General features: G+C 43.6%; 1 protein-coding gene across 1 annotated transcript in view; it reads right to left on the minus strand.

Moving 5' to 3' along the window:
• The window catches only part of LOC112582111 (rhox homeobox family member 1), a 36,184-nt gene extending 21,351 nt beyond the window's left edge, over positions 1-14,833 (minus strand). Inside the window, exons 1-2 of the mRNA XM_025276331.3 lie at positions 14,303-14,833; positions 13,728-14,115 (exon numbers count right to left, since the gene is read on the minus strand). Coding sequence (XP_025132116.1) covers positions 13,728-14,115; positions 14,303-14,408 — 494 coding nt within the window. The 5' untranslated portion in view covers positions 14,409-14,833. The remainder of the gene's footprint in view (positions 1-13,727; positions 14,116-14,302) is intronic.
• Positions 14,834-17,934: the final 3,101 nt, after the last annotated feature.

The following is a 17,934-nucleotide window of genomic DNA, read 5'->3' on the forward strand; positions in this document are numbered from 1 at the left end:
TCAAAGGAGAAAATGAAAGATATACCCATTTGAATGCAGAGTTTCCAAAGAATAGCAAGGTGAGATAAGAAAGACTTCCTCAGCAATCAATGCAAAGAAATAGAGGAAAACAATAGAAGGGGAAAGACTAGAGCTCTCTTCAAGAAAATTGGAGGGGGCGGTCCTGAGATGGCAGAGGAATAGGACGGGGAGACCACTTTCTCCCCCACAAATTCATCGAAAGAACATTTGAGAGCCGAGCAAATTCCACAGAACAACTTCTGAATGCTGGCAGAGGACATCAGGCACCCATAAAAGCAGCCCATTGTCTTCAAAAGGAGGTAGGACAAAATATAAAAGATAAAAGAGAGACAAAAGAGGTAGGGATGGAGATCCGGCCAGGGAAAGGAGTCTTAAAAAAGAGAGAAGCTTCAAAACACCAGGAAATACTCTCTCCAACGGGTCTGTGGCGAGCCTTAGAATCTCAGAGGGCAAAATAACCGGGAGGAAAAATAAATCAAGAATTAAAACCAACAGATTATGTGCCTAACAGCAACTCCCAGCGGTGCAACAGCCCAGACGCTCACATCCTCCACTAGCAAGCAGGGGAGGGACAGGGAGGAGTGGGCAGCATTGCTTAGGATAAGGACCGGGCATGAATGCCCTGAGGGCAATCTGAGGGAACTAGCTTGAGATAGCCACCCAGACTGTGGGATAGCTATCCCGCGAAAAGTCCTAACCACCACCAGGCACGCTCACAGAACAACGTACTGAGCAGAGCTAGCCGGCTGCGGACTGTCCCATCCCCCTGCTGGAGACAGGCAGGCAAGGGCAGCCAGAGCCGGAAGGGGGCAATCACGGCCACAGAGAGGCATCCTTTACCAACCTGCAAAGAGACTTTGTTGCTAACCAAGACTTCTTGGGATGCTGGAAGGTCGACATCTGCTGGGAGGGTCGCAGCCAGAGATCAGCTTCCCAGAAGAGAGAAGGCGCGCCCGTTGTACACCCAGAATACCCAGTGGCTGGGACGGGGGAGGGGATAAGTTGCAGCCTTCAACTGGGGGCGACTACGCGCGCCAAGGACCTGGTCACCTGAGCTGCTCGGACCTGCGACAGGCGCAAAACGCAGGCCCAACCAAGTCTGCACCTTTGCAGAGTACCCGAGAACCTGAACCTGAACAGCTTAGACCTGGGAAGTGCATGCAAACCAGGGCCCACATCAAGACAGTTCCCATCAGAGCAACCCAGAACTGAGCAGTGTAGACTGGGAAAGCACACATGCCATGAGTGGAGCAAACCCAGTGTGGCTGAATCACTGTGAACACACGCAGTGATATTTGTTTGCAGTGTTCTTCCCTCCCCAAAGAATGACTGAACAAGCGAGCCTAAAAAAAAGTGGCCACCACCGCGTCCCTTGTGTCATGGTGGAAATTAGACAATGAAGAGACCAGCAAACAGAAGAAGCTAACATAAACAGAGGGAACTGCTTTGGAAGAGGCAGGTGCAATAGACTGAAACCCTGTAGTTAGCACCGACTACATAGGAAGGGGCCTACAGACAGTGAGAAGTACAAGCCGGACGAAGGAACTATCTGAAAATGAACTGACCCCACCCTGTCCACTAGAGCTCCAGGGAAAGTCTTAGATATATTTTTACTATTATCATTTTTTTAATTAAAAATTTTTTTTGTTTTATTTTATTTTTTTTTGTTATTTTTAAGTCCCCATGACTCCTTTAATTTTCAATTTTATAATCTATTACTTTGCAAAAAAAAAGAAAGACCCTATTTTTAAAGCAAACTTCATATATATATATATATATATATATATAACTATATTTTATAATTTCTGTGACTTTTTTTTGCTTTTTGTTTTTTTGGGTTTCGTTTTTGTTTTTTGTTTTTTTTTTTGTTTGTTTTTTAATATTGTATTTTTGAGGATCTAACCTCTACTCAAGATTTTTAATCTTTGCTTGTTGGTATTTGTTATCAACTTTGTACCTTTAAGAACCCAATCTTCAGTACCCATTTTTACTTGGGATCGAGATCACTGGCCTGATTGCTCTCTCCTTCTTTTGACTCTCCTTTTTCTTCACCAGGTTGCCTCTATCTCCCCGCTCCCCCTTTGCTTCTCTACCCAACAAGGTGAATCTCTGTGTGTGTTCTGGGCTGTGGAGAACACTTCAGTTCAGTTCAGTCACTCAGTTGTGTCCGACTCTTTGCAACCCCATGAATCGCAGACACCAGGCCTGCCTGTCCATCTCCAACTCTCGGAATTCAATCAGACTCACATCCATCGAGTCGGTGATGCCCTCCAAACATCTCATCCTCTGTGGTCCCCTTCTCCTCCTGCCCCCAATCCCTCCCAGCATCAGAGTCTTTTCCAATGAGTCAACTCTTCGCCTCTTCGCATGAGGTGGCCAAAGTACTGGACTTTCAGCTTTAGCATCATTCCTTCCAAAGAAATCCCAGGGCTGATCTCCTTCAGAATGGACTGGTTGGATCTCCTTGCAGCCCAAGGGACTCTCAAGAGTCTTCTTCAACACCACAGGTTCAAAAGCATCAATTCTTCAGCGCTCAGCTTTCTTCACAGTCCAACTCTCACATCCATACATGACCACTGGAAAAACCATAGCCTTGACTAGACGGACCTTTGTAGGGAACGGATTACTGGCTGGATCTGTCTCTCTCTTTTTGATTCCCCCTTTTATCCTCCTGGCCACCTCTGTCTCCCTCCTGCCTCGTGTCTTCTCTATGTAACTCCTTGAACATCTCTGAGGGATCCAGACTGTGGAGAGCATATAGGGAAGTGATTACTGGCTAGCTTGCTCTCGCCCTTTTTGATTCCCCCTCTGTCCTCCCGGTCACCTCTATCTCCCTCCTCCCTCTTCTCTTCTCCTTTTAACTCTGTGTACCACTCCAGGTGTCCCTCACTGTGAAGAAACTTTTCATCATTTACCTAGATGTTTTATCATCGGTGCTGTATAGATGGAGAAGTCTTGAGGCTACTCTAAGAATAAGACTAAAAACCAGAGGCAGGAGGCTTAAGTCCAAATCCTGAGAACACCAGAGAACTCCTGAATCCAGGGAACATTAATTGATAGGAGCTCATAAAACACCTCCATACCTACACTGATACCAAGCACCACCCAAGGGCCAACAAGTTCCAGAGCAAGACATACCACACAAATTCTCCAGCAACACAGGAACAGAACTGTGAGCCTCAATATACAGGCTGCCCAAGTCACACCAAACCCACTGACATCTCAAAACTCTTTACTGGACACTTCATTGCACTCCAGAGAGAAGAAATCCAGCTCCACCCACCAGAACACCGACACAAGCTTCCCTAACCAGGGAACCTTGCCAAGCCACCCATCCAGCCCCACCCACATGAGGAACCTCCACAATAAAGAGGAACCACCAACTGCCAGAATACAGAAAGGCCATCCCAAACACAGCAATATAAACAAGACGAAAAGGCAGAGAAATTCCCGGCAGGTAAAGGAACAGGATAAATGCCCACCAAACCAAACAAAAGAGGAAGAGATAGGGAAACTACCTGATAAAGAATTCTGAATATAGTGAAAATGATCCAAAATCTTGAAAACAAATTGGAGTTACAGATAAATACCCTGGACAGAAGGATCGAGAAGATGCAAGAAAGGTTTAACAAGGACCTAAAAGAGTCAATATATAGTGAATAATACAATAAATGAGATCAAAAACACTCTGGAGGGAACAAACAGTAGAATAACAGAGGCAGAAGACAGGATAAGTGAGGTAGAAGATAGATAGTGAATAGTGATCGTGAAATCGCTCATTCGTGTCAGACTCTTTGCGACCCCACGGACAGTAGCCAACTGGGCTCCTCCGTCCATGGGATTTTCCAGGCAGAATTCTGGAGTGGGCTGCCATTTCTGGTAGAAATAAATGAAACAGAGGAAAAAAGTAAAATGAATTAAAAGAAATGTGGACAACCTCAGAGACCACTGGGACAATGTGAAATGCCCCAATATTCGAGTCATAGGAGTCCCAGAAGCAGACGACAAAAAGAAAGACCATGAGAAAATACTCGAGGAGATAATACTTGAAAACTTCCCTAAAATGGGGAAGGATAATCATCCTAGTCCAAGAAACCCAGAGAGTCCCAAACAGGATAAACCCAAGGCAAAACACCCCAAGACACATATTAATCAAATTAACAAAGGTCAAACACAAAGAAGACATATTAAAAGCAGCAAGGGAAAAACAACAAATAACACAAGGGGATTCCCATAACAATAACAGCTGATCGTTCAATAGAAACACTTCAGGCCAGGAGGGAATGGCAGGACATACTTAAAGTGATGAAAGAAAATAACCTACAGCCCAGATTACTGTACCCAGCAAGGATCTCATTCAAATATGAAGGAGAAATCAAAAGCTTTCAGTTCAGTTCAGTCACTCAGTCGTGGCCCACTCTTTGCCACCCCATGAACTGCAGCACGCCAAGCCTCCCTGTCCATCACCAACTCCCAGAGTTCACTCAGACTCACGCCCATCGAGTGGGTGATGCCATCCAGCCACCTCATCCTCTGTGGTCCCCTTCTCCTCCTGCCCCCAATCCCTCCCAGCATCAGAGTTTTTTCCAATGACTCAACTCTTCACATGAGGTGGCCAAAGTACTGGAGTTTCACCTTTAGCATCATTCCTTCCAAGGAACACCCAGGACTGATCTCTTTTAGAATGGACTGGTTGGATCTCCTCAGAGTCCAAGGGATTCTCAAGAGTCTTCTCCAACACCTCAGTTCAAAAGCATCAGTGCTGGACAGGGTGTGGAGAAAAGGGAACCCTCTTTCACTGTTGGTGAGAATGCAAACTAGTACAACCACTATGGGGAACAGTGTAGAGATTCCTTAAAAAATTGGAAACAGAACTGCCATATAACCCAACAATCCCACTGCTGGGCATACACACTGACGAAATGAGACTCGAAAGAGACACGTGTACCCCAATGTTCATCGCAGCAGTGTTTATAATAGCCAGGACATGGAAGCAACTTAGATGTCCATCAGCAGATGAATGGATGAGAAAGCAGTGGTACATATACACAATGGAATAGTACTCAGCCATTAAAAAGAATGCATTTGAATCCGTTCTAATGAGGTGGATGAAACTGGAGCCTATTATACCGAGTGAAGTACGCCAGAAAGAAAACCACCAATACAGTATACTAACGCATATATATGGAAGTCAGAAAGAAGGTAACGATAATCCTGTATGTGAGGCAGCAAAAGAGACACAGATGTATAGAACAATCTTTTGGACTCTGTGGGAGAAGGTGAGGGTGGGATGATGTGGGAGAATGGCATTGAAACATGTAAAATATCATATGTGAAACGAATCTCCAGCACAGGTTTGATGCATGATACAGGGTGCTCGGGGCTGGTGCACTGGGATGACCCAGGGGGATGGGATGCAGAGGGCAGTGGGAGGGGGGTTCAGGATGGGGGACTCATGTACACTCCTGGCGGATTCAAGTCAGTGTATGGCAAAACCAATACAATATTGTAAAGTAAAATAAATTAATTAAAAAAAATAACTTGTCATGGGGATATAATATACAGCACAGGAATTGTAGTTAATATTATTGTATTACTTTGTATGGTGGCACAGGATAACCAAACTTATTGTTGTAGTCACTGCACAATGTATACAAATGATGAATCATGAGTTGTACACCTAAAACCAGTGTAATAGTCTATGTCAACTATACATCAATAACATTACAAACAAAAATAACAAAATTAAAAGAAAAGAAAATTAGAGATACCAAGGGAACATTTCATGCAAAGATGGGCACAATAAAGGACAGACATGGTGGGGACCTAACAGAAGCAGAAGACATTAAGAAGAAGTGGCAAGAATACACAGAAGAACTATACAAAAACGTTCTTCATGACCCAGATAACCACGATGGTGTGATCACTCACCTGGAGCCAGACATCCTGGAATGTGAAGTCAAGTGGGACTTAGGAAGCATCGCTTCCTACAAAGCTAGTATAAGTGATGGAATTCCAGATAAGCTATTTCAAATCCTGAAAGATGATGCTGTGAAAGTGCTGCACTCAATATGCCAGCAAATTCGGAAAACTCAGCAGTGGCCACAGGACTGGAAAAGGTCAGTTTTCATCCCAATCCCAAAGAAAGGCAATGCCAAAGAATGCTCAAACTACCACACAGTTGCACTCATCTCACACGCTAGTAAAGTAATGCTCAAAATTCTCCAAGCCAGGCTTCAACAGTGCATGAATGATGAACTTCCAACAAGAGATCAAATAGCCAACATCCGCTGGATCATCAAAAAAGCAAGAGAGTTCCAGATAAACATCTATTTCTGCTTTAATGACTATGCTAAAGCCTTTAACCGTGTGGATCACAATAAACTGTGGAAAATTCTTCAAGAGATGGAAATACTAGACCATCTGACCTGCTTCCTGAGAAATCTGTATGCAGGTCAGGAAGCAACAGTTAGAACTGGACACGGAACAACAGACTCGTTTCAAATCGGGACAGGAGATTGTCGACGCTGTATATTGTCACCCTGCTTATTTAACTTATATGCAGAGCACATCATGAGGAACACTGGGCTGGATGAAGCACAAGCTGGAATCAAGATTGCCAGGAGAAATATCAACAACCTCAGATATGCAGATGACACCACCCTTATGGCAGACAGTGAAGAAGAACTAAAGAGCCTCTTGAAGAAAGTGAAAGAGGAGAGTGAAAAAGTTGGCTTAAAACTCAACATTCAGAAAATTAAGATCATAGCATCTGGTCCCATCACTTCATGGCAAATAGATGGCGGACAGTGGAAATGGTGGCAGACTTTATTTTTCGGGGCTCCAAAATCACTGCAGATGGTGATTTCAGCCATGAAATTAAAAGGCGCTTGTTCCTTGGGAGGAAAGTTATGACCAACCTAGACAGCATATTACAAAGCAGAGGCATTACTTTGCCAACAAAGGTTCATCTAGTCAAAGCTCTGGTTTTTCCAGTAGTCGTGTATGAATGTGAGAGTTGGACGATAAAAGCTGAGTGCAGAAGAATTAATGCTTTTGAACTGTGATGTTGTAGAAGACTCTTGAGAGTCCCTTGGACTGCAAGGGGATCCAAGCAGCCCATCCTAAAGGAAATCAGTCCTGAATATTCATTGAAAGGACTGATGCTGAAGCTGAAACTCCAATACTTTGGCCACCTGATGGGAAGAACTGACTCATTGGAAAAGACCCTGATGCTGGGAAAGATTGAAGGCAGGAGGCGACGGGGATGAAAGAGGATGAAATGGTTGGATGGCATCACTGACTCAATGGACATAAGTTTGAGTAAACGCCGGGAGTTGGTGATGGACAGGGAGGTCTGGCGTACTGCAGTCCATGGGATTGCGAAGAGTCAAACACGACTGAGCAACTGAACTGAACTGAACTGAACACATTCTCATGTGCACATGGAACATTCTCCACAAAACAAGCCTCAATACATTTAAGAAAACTGAAATGGTATCAAGCATCTTTTCCAACTACAATGCTGTGAGACTAGAAATCAACTACAAGGAAAAAAGCTTCAAAAAAACACAAACACGTGGAGGCTAAACAAAATGCTACCGAACAATGAATGAGTCACTGAAGGAAAAATATAAATAAACAAACGGCAACAAACGAAAATGAAAACACAATAATCCAAAATCTATGGGATGCACTAAAAGCAGTTTTCAGAGGGAGGTTTGTAGTAATTCAAGCTTTCCTCAGGAAATAAGAAAAATCTCACATAAGCAACCTAACTGCACACCTAAAGGAACTAGAAAAAGGAGAACTAACAAAACCCAAAGTTAGTACAAGGGAGAAATCACAAAAATCAGAGAAGAAATAAATGAAATATATTTTAAAATATATAAAATAGCAATGCAAATAAGAGTTGATTCTTTGAAAAAGGAAATAAAATTAATAAATCTTTCGCCAGACACATCAAGGAAAAGAGGGTCCAAATCGATAAAATCAGAAATGAAAAAGAAGTTACAACCAATGCCACAGAAATACAAAGGATCATAAGAGACTACTATGAACAATTAATAAGACATCAATAAAATGGATAACCTAGAGGAAATTAACAAATTCCTAGAAATGTAGAGTCTACCTAGACTGGAGCAAGAAGAAATAGAAAATTTGAACAGATCAATTACTAGTAATGAAACTGAATTGGAAAATTAAAAAGGATTTATTTAATTTAGCAGCAGCAATATAGCCAATATCTTATAATAACTTTAAATGAAGAATAACCTATAAAAATTTTCAGTCGGTATGTTGCACATCTGAAACTAATAGAATATTTGAAATCAACTACACCTCAATAAAACAGACATCACTAATCACGAGAGAAACGCAAACCAAAACTACAATGAGATATCACCTCACACATGCCAGAATGGCTAACATCAAAAAGACTACAAATAGCAAATGTTGGTAAGCTTGTGGAGAAAAGAGAACACTTGCACACTGTTGGTGGGAATGTAAATTGGTGCAGCCACTGCAGAAAACAGTATGGAGGTTTCTCAAAAACTTAAAAACAGAACTACCGTAAGACCCCGAAATTTCAATCCCGGGTATATATCTAAAAAGAAGAAAAACTAACCCCAAAAGATACATGCACCCCAATGTTCATACCAGCATTATTCACAACAGCCAAGATATGGAAGAAACGTAAGTGTCCATCAACATAGGCATGGATAAAGAAGATATGGTATATACATACTCAACATTAAAAAGAATGAAATACTACTCAACATTAAAAAGAATGAAATTTTGCCATCTGCAACAACATGGATGGACTTGGAGGGTATTATGCTCAGTGAAATAAATAAGTAGGACAGAGAAAGGCAGATAGTGTATGATGCCACTTATATGTGGAATCTAAAAATGAAAACAAACTATTGAATATAACCAAAAAAGAAGCCTCACAGATATAGAGAATAACCTAGTGGTTACCAGTGAGGAGAGACAGGAGAGAGGGACAAGATAGGGGTAGTGGCTTAATAAGTACAAACTACTATGTATAAAATAAATAAGCTACAAGGATACATTGTACAGCACAGGGAATACAGCCAATATTTCATAAGAACTATAGTGGAGTACAACCTTTAAAAACTGCGAATCACTATGTTGTACACCTAAAACATATAATATCGTATATCAACTATTCCTCAATTTTTTAAAAAAGATAACTTTAAAGTCTCCACCAAAAATCTATTAGAACTAATAAATGAATTCAGTACCGTTTCAGGATTCAAGATTAATATATAGCCATGTGTTGCTTTTTTCCTATACACTTAATAATAAGCTATCAGAGGAAGCAAGAAAACAATCCCATTTACAATAGCATTAAAAAGAATAAAATTTTAAATAGCATTATACCTAAGAATAATCTTAACCAAGGAGGTTTGGTTTCACCAAAGGAAGTGAAATAAACTTTCACCAAGTGAAAGATCTATACTCTGAAAACTATAAAACACTGCTGAAGGAATGTAAAAATTATACAAAGAAATGGAAAGATAATCTATGTTCTTGGATTGGAAGAATTAATATCGCTAAAATATCCATACAACCCAAAGCAATCTACAGATTTAATGCAAGCCCTATCAAAATACATGACAGGGAAGGAAATTTAAAAAAAGAGGGGCTATGTGTATATGTATAGCTCACTCATTTTGCTTTACTGGAGAAACTAATACAACATTGTAAAGCAACTATACTCCAATAAAAATTAATTAAAAAAAAAAAGAACCTACAAAAAAGTGAAATATATGACATTGTTTACCCAACAATAAATTCACCCAAAGAATAAATAATCCTGAAATTTATGTGAAACTACAAAGGACCCCCAAATGGCCAAAGTCATCTTGAGAAAAAAGAACAAAGCTAGAGGTTTCACACTCCCTGGCTTCAGACTATACCACAAAGCTATAGTCATCAATGCACTTCCCTGGCAGTCCAGTGGTTAAGACACCTGACACTGCCCTTTCACTACAGGGGGCTTGGGTCAGATCCCTGGTCAGAGATGATTCTGAATGCCATGGGGTGTAGCAAAAAAAAAAAAAAAAAAAAAAAAAAACTCAATATGGTACTGGCATTAAAAACAGGCACACAGATCACGAGAACAGACTAGAAAGCTCAGAAATAAACCCAAGTACTTATCGTCAATTAATCTATGACAAAGCAGGTAAGAATATACAACAGGGAAAACAGTCTCTTTAATAAGTGGTGCTAGGAATACTGCACAGCTGCATGTAAAAGAAATTAGAACAATTTTCTCACAGAACATTAAAAAAATAAGCTCAAAATGGATTAATGACCTAAATGTAAGCCTACCAGGCTTCTCCCTCCATGGGATTCTCCAGGCAAGAGTACTGGAGTGGGTTGCCATTTCCTTCTCCAGGGGATCTTCCCGACCCAGGGATCGAAACCAGGTCTCCCGCATTCCAGGCAGACGCTTTAACCTCTGAGCCACCAGGGAAGCCCAAATGTAAGACTAGATACTATAAAACTCCTAGAGGAAAACATAGGCAGAACACTCTTTGACATGAATCACAGCAATACTTTTAGGGAACTGTCTCCTAAGGCCAAAAAAAAAAACAAAAACAAAAACAAAAACAAACAAATGAGATCTAATTAAACTTAGAAGCTTCTTGCACAGCAAGGGAAACCATATACAAAACAAAAGGACAACCTACTGGACGAGAGAAAATTTTTGTAAAGGATATTACTGACAAGGACTTAATATCCAATTTTTACAAAACACGTCGGGCTTCCCTCATAGCTCAGTCGGTAAAGAATCCGCCTGCAATGCAGGCAACCCTGGTTCTATTCCTGGGTCGGGAAGATCTGCTGGAGAAGGGATAGGCTACCCACCCCAGTATTCTTGGGCTTCCCTTGTGTGGCTCAGCTGGTAAAGAATCCGCCTGCAATGCAGAAGACCTGGGTTCGAGCCCTGGATTGGGAAGATCCCCTGTAGAAGGCATAAGGCTACCCACTCTAGCATTCTGGCCTGGACACGACTGAGTGACTTTCACTCCACTTCATACAACTCAGTATCAGAAAACAAAGAACCTAATGCAAAAATGGGCAGAAGACCTGAATAGACATTTTGCCCAAGAAGATACACAGATGGCCAACAGACATATGAATAAAAAAAGCTCAACACTGTTAATCGTCAGAGAAACGCAAATCAAAACCATAATGAGATCACCTCATACCTGTCAAATGGCTATCATCAAAAGGATAACAAATGTTGGCAAGGATATGGAGAAAAGGGAATCCTACACTGTGGGAATGTAAACTGGTGCAGCCACTATGGAAAACAGTATGGAGGTTTCTCCAAAAACCTAAAAATAGAACTATCCTACGATCCAGCAATTCCGCTCTTGGGTAGATATCAAAGAAAACGAAAACAGTAATTCAAAATGATATTTGCACCTCAAAGTTCACAGCAGCATTATTTACAACAGCCAAAATATGAAAGCAACCTAAGTGCCCAGTAACAGATACATGGATAAAGAAGATGTGGTATATATATACAATGGAATACTTCTCAGTCATACAAATGAATGAAATTATGCTATTTGTAACAATGTGGATGGACCTAGAGAGTATTATGTTTAGTGAAATAAGTCAGACACAGAAAGACAAACACTGTATGATTTCACTTACATGTGGAATCTAATAAATGAAACAAATGAACAAATGTAACTAAACAGAGACATAATTATACATACAGAGAAAAAAAAAACAGGTGGTTGTCTGAAAGGAGGGGTGGGGGAAGGAGAGAAATAGGTGAAGGAGATTAAGAGGTAAAAACTTCCAGTTGAAAAATAAATGAATAACTGGTATGAAATGTACAGTGTGGGGAATATAGTCAATAATTATAGAATATCTTTTATGGTGACAGACTCATGGTGATCATTTTTACATGTATAGAAATAATGAATCACTATGTTGTAGAACGGGAACTAACATATTGTTGTAGGTCAATTATACTTCAAAAGGAAACAAACTAAAAAAAGAGAGATTAGATTGGTGGTTACCAGAGGGAGTCAGGTGGGGGACCTGGGTGAAGGCAGTCAAAAGGTATAAATGAGATGTAGGCAGTTCTAGACACCCAAATCAAGGGGCATCTTGAGTTTGACACTTGAGAAAGGGAGAAATTGGGCTGATTCTTAGAATTATCACACAGCAAAAGCCAACCGAACTTGGAGTAATCTGAACAAACTGAACAGAAAATACTGAGCCAAAGTTGATGCTATTTACCATCCCTTCTCATTAAATCATCTACCACCATGGAGGTTTCCATGATATGGTTTGCCTACAGGCTCTCCAATCAGTCCCTCTCTGTCTCTTGCAAATTTCTGTCACTCTTTCAATATGCCCTAGCTCAGTGAGTATACCACCCGCCATTCAGTTGGGCAAATCAGAAATTCAGATATTTTTCTTAATCATTTCCTTTTACTCCTATGTCCAAACTACCATGAACTGCTGTCAATTTACCTTCTAAATACCTCTTTAACCTGTTCACTTCTATCCATTACCACTACCTGGACCAACACACCATCACCTCTGGCCTTGCCTACTGAACAGCCTCCTAAGATCAAATCTCAGCCACATCCCAGCTGTGTGGATCTTGGGCAAGTCTCTTCACGTCTCTGGGCTTCAGTTTTTTAACAGGTGAAGCGGGGATAAAAAACAGTAGCTACCACATTCATATAGGGTTGTGAAGATGCAATGACAATCTGTAGAAAACCCTTTAGGACCAGTGCGTAACACAGTGAGTGCAACGTAAATGATAGCTTTTAAAATTTTATCTGCATTCACAGACACTCAGCAATCCATTCATTCTCCACCCTGTAGCTTGCTTTAGGGACAGTTCTACCTCAGGCACAAACTTTAAGGGTAACTAAAAATTCAGTAATTAAGATAAAGGATGTTTTAACGTAGTATTCCCTGGTGGCTCAGAGGGTAAAGCGTCTGCCTGCAATGCAGGAGACCTGGGGTCGATCCCTGGGTCAGGAAGATCCCCTGGAGAAGGAAATGGCAACCCACTCCAGTACTCTTGCCTGGAAAATCCCATGGACAGAGAAGCCTGGTAGACTGCAGTCCCTGGGATCGCAAAGAGTCGGACACGACTGAGCGACTTCACTTCCACTTTTCTTTCAATGTAGTATTTGAAAGGCTTCCCTGGGGGCTCAGCTGGTGAAGCATCCTCTTGCAATGCAGGAGACCTGGGTTCGATCCCTGGGTTGGGAAGATCCCCTGGAGAATGGAACTGCTACCCACTCCAGTATTCTGGCCTAGAGAATTCCATGGACTATACAGTCCATGGGGTCCCAAAGAGTCTGACACGACTGAGCGACTTTCACTTTCACGTTCAATGTAGTCTTTACATTAATGCAAATATAATCCATGAATAACTGATGACCAGTATTTCAAATCAAAGTAGAATCCAACCGCGCACGTACTCCACCATGCCTCAGGTGACTCATTTGTTAACTGTGGGCCGACAGTTTCCCGACGTGACTTATTCAAACTCCCCACCGTAATACTGCCTCGATTCCCACCGGGCAGAGGAGCCCCCGCCCCCGCCCCACGCCCTGGGGTTTTCAACTCCGGAGCTGAGGACAAGGACCCGCTCGCCTCAGCCGACGCCCCCAGAGCTGCCCGCTTACTGCGTGGCCACGTTGAGATACGGAGTGCGGTGGAAAACTGCCTCCAGCTCCCGCAGCTGCTCCAGCGTGAAGGTGTGCCGGGAGACTCGGTGGCGCCTGTCTGCCGCCTTCCGAACCTCGACGGCGGCTCCCGGGCGCTGCTCCTCCCCGCCCTTCTCTCCACCTTCGCCGCCGCTCGCGCCCGCCTCAGCCTCTACCTCAGCCTTGGCCTCGCGGCTTTCCCCATCCGGGGGGCCCGCATCTCCCGCGCCCACATCGCCGCCTTCCTTTTCTTCTCCTTCATATCCCGCCTCTTTCCCCTCCGCGGCTGCTCCCTGCTCAGGTTCGGACTGAGCCTTCGGCTCCTCTCCCCTCTCTCCAGGAAGCGAGACCTTCGCGGGCTCAGCCTCTGCAAGAGAAGAAACCCAAAGCCAAAGATCAGGCCGTCGAGCGAGCCCGCTGAGGAAGAGGCAGGAGCCCGCTGAGGAAGAGGCAGGAACCCGCCGCGTCCTGAGGAGGAATCCTCCCGCTCGCCCCTCCCTAGGGAAATTCGTTTCCAGGAACCCTGTGAACCGAGCGCCCAGCCTGCCACTGACCATGAGCTTCTTCCCGATTCTCCTTGACCCCCAGCCTGAGGAAGCCCACGACGGCCGCGTCGGTGTTGGCATCGGCATTGTGGCCACGCTGCGGCTGAGGCTTCATGTTCCGACCGCTGTCCAGGAGGCTGTGCCTTCAGCGGAGGCTGTCCTGGATCTCCCGAGACCCCGGCTCTGGACTCCGGGCTAGAAGCGGCGGCCCGCAATGTGGCACCGTTAGGGCGACTCTGGCGTCGGGTCAGGACTAGAGTCCGGATACATGCTCTCTGGGGGTTTATCACCGGCTGCTGGGGGTTGGGTCAGCTGAGGTGCGCATGCGGCAGGAGCTTGGCTGTCCTGGGGGCCGGGGCGGGGTGGGCAGGAGGTGCGGGGGCGGGGGAGACTCCAGGTGCGCACCACGGGGGGCGCTGGTAGGGAGCATGAGTGAGAGCAGAACTCAGGCCCCCAAGTTGCAACTTAGCTGACCAAGGACTGCGCCCTTGGTCTGGCGTCTTCCCAGACCAAGGGCCTGTGCCTGATTTGTGGACGGGAAGAGCAGGCCCTCACCCTAGCTCCGTAGACCTTGGAGAAACGTTTGGGGACTATCTCCTGGCTCAGCCCGCCATATCCAGCAGCCAGTACTAAGGAGAAGCAATCGAACTAATAGGTTCACCCCTTGGTGTCGCCAGGGACTGGTTCCGGGACACGCCGGCGATACCAAAATCTGCGCATGCTCAAGTCCCATAGCTGGACCTCCGCATCTGCGGATGTGAAACCCACAGATACGGAGGGCCGTCTGTTTGTCTACAGAAAAAAAACAAACAAAACAAAACAAAACAAAACAAAAAAAAAAACCCGTGTATAAGTGGACCAGCTAGGCCTTTGCTTGCTCTGAGTTTTTGCAGTGAGGCCGAAGTCCGAGTCTGCCATACTCCAGCAGTCTCCAGGAGCAGGAGTACAGGGTTGGGTTTTCTGAGCAGGTGGAGTGCTCAGATGCACTATGAAAACAAAACAAAACCCAGCCCACCCCCTTAAGAAAGGACGTTAGCCTATTTTAGTAACGAATCCACATCAAATTGCAAGTGTAGAAACCTGCACAGTGTTTAGAACACTCAAGAATGCTTATGGGGTACAGAGAGAGCCCCTTCCTTTTGTTTTTGCCTTTGTTGCAACTATGTATCGAGCTACATCTTTATAAACAGTTCCTATTCCTTCTGGCTGTAAATCCTCTATAGGGGTATACATGTCCCCTGTGGTGGACCCCTGTGGACATGGCTAAATTACCTGGTTTCTTGCAGCTGCCTCCCCCACCCCCTTATCTCGCCTCATTATGTTTTCTAGAAACCTTCCTGAGCCCTTGCTGAGGAATAAATAAATTTTATTTATTGTCAAATAAAAGAGAGCCAGGCCAGATTGCAGGCTCTATGATTTTTCCTTGAAGAAGTGTTTTACGGAGGCCCCAAGGCAACCCACTCCAGTACTCTTGCCTGGAAATTCCCATGGACGGATGAGCCTGGTAGGCTGCAGTCCATGGGGTCACTAAGAGCCGGGCACGACTCAGCGACTTCACTATCACTTTTCACTTTCATGCATTGGAGAAGGAAATGGCAACCCACTCCAGTGTTCTTGCCTGGAGAATCCCAGGGACGGAGGAGCCTAGTGGGCTGCCGTCTACGGGGTCGCACAGAGTCGGACACGACTGAAGCGACTTAGCAGCATCAGCAAGACTTTTTAATATCCTAAATACTGAAAATAACTTCTAACAGTGGGCCCTATACTTGAAAATGTACCTATCTTGTGTTATCTTACACAACCGTTTTTGTCCACCCCATTTGAGATCAGAATCAAAATCATTTTTGTAGACTCCTAAATGTATCGTGGGACCGGGTCTTCTCACCTACAGTGCCTAAGGCATAATGCCTTCTGCTTCATGTTTCTGGAGAGTGGGTAAGAAATTAACTAAAAAAGGGTTTGGGGACCAATTCTTTTTCAAAAAGATGGTAAGAGATGGCAATCTGATACCTCTTCCTGATTTTAACCAAGACGTTTCCTCCTCATGTTGGCCCTGGTTGAGTTCATCAGGCCTCTGCCTTGCTTGGCTTGATAGCCTATGCGCAATTTTGGCTTAATATTAGTTATCTCATGAGAGACCTATTAGAGTTTTCATCATGATTTGCATTAGACTGCCTGAGAATTCTATGACAGCTCAGGAAGCGTGTCCCTTCACAGCTCAGATTTCCACAGTGAATGTGTGTTTTCCCAACTGTAGTAACCCATGTGACCCTTGACAAACGTTGCCTTACTTTGGCATCAGGCATGGTAGTGTTTTTCTTTAAATTTTACTTAACTGCACACTTTTAAAACCTTAAATACTGAATGGAGCCTCAAGTCATAACCACAAATCATGGTTTGATGTATTAGATTTATGGGAGTGAGGGGCCCTGGAGCCAGATTGTTGGCATCTAAATCCTGGCTGTGCTAACCATTTGCTAGCTGGCTAAACTGTTAGGTTTACTTATTCTCACTTAATCTTGGTCTCTACATCTGTAAAACGAGGATAGCAATAGGAACTACGTCACCAGGGTATTGTGAGAATTAACTGAGATGATAAAGACAAAACGCTAGCAATGGCCATACTATGCTGTCCTACGTTTCTGACTGTAGTCAATTGTGTGGTTTATTTATTTATTCACAAAGGTCCATGAAAGAAGAGAGATGATGGTTATTCTCTGGAAGTTGGCAATGAGGACAGAGAGTTTTCTTGTGAACATGTCGCTGCCATGTTTTCGTCCCTATGTATGCTTCAGTCGCTGAGGAAGGCTATCTTATATCTTATATCTGGGTATATCTTTCCTTTTCTCCTTTGCTTTTCGCTTCTCTTCTTTTCACAGCTATTTGTAAGGCCTCCTCAGACCTCAGCGATCAATGCAAAGAAAGAGAGGAAAACAATAGAATGGGAAAGACTAGAGATCTCGTCAAGAAAATTAGAGATACCAAGGGAACATTTCATGCAAAGATGGGCTCAGTAAAGGACAGAAATGGTATGGACCTAACAGAAGCAGAAGATATTAGGAAGAGGTGGCAAGAATACACAGAAGAAATATACAAAAAAGATCTTCACGACACAGAAAATCACGATGGTGTGATCACTCACACTCAGCTAGAGCCAGACATCCTGGAATGTGAAGTCAAGTGGGCCTTAGGAAGCATCACTATGAACAGAGCTAGTGGAGGTGATGGAATTCCAGTTGAGCTATTTCAAATCCTGAAAGATGATGCTGTGAAAGTGCTGCACTCAATATGCCAGCAAATTTGGAAAACTCAGCAGTGGCCACAGGACTGGAAAAGGTCAGTTTTCATTCCAATCCCAAAGAAAGGCAATACCAAAGAATGCTCAAAGTACCACACAATTGCACTCGTCTCACATGCTAGTAAAGTAATGCTCGAAATTCTCCAAGCCAGGCTTCAGCAATACGTGAACTTCCAGATGTTCAAGCTGGTTTTAGAAAAGGCGGAGGAACCAGGGATCAAATTGCCAACATCTGCTGGATCATCGAAAAAGCAAGAGACTTCCAGAAAAAACATCTATTTCTGCTTTATTGACTATGCCAAATCCTTTGACTGTGTGGATCACAATAAACTGTGGAAAATTC

Source organism: Bubalus bubalis, chromosome X, assembly GCF_019923935.1.
Source record: "Bubalus bubalis isolate 160015118507 breed Murrah chromosome X, NDDB_SH_1, whole genome shotgun sequence".
In the NCBI taxonomy this organism is placed as follows: domain Eukaryota; kingdom Metazoa; phylum Chordata; class Mammalia; order Artiodactyla; family Bovidae; genus Bubalus; species Bubalus bubalis.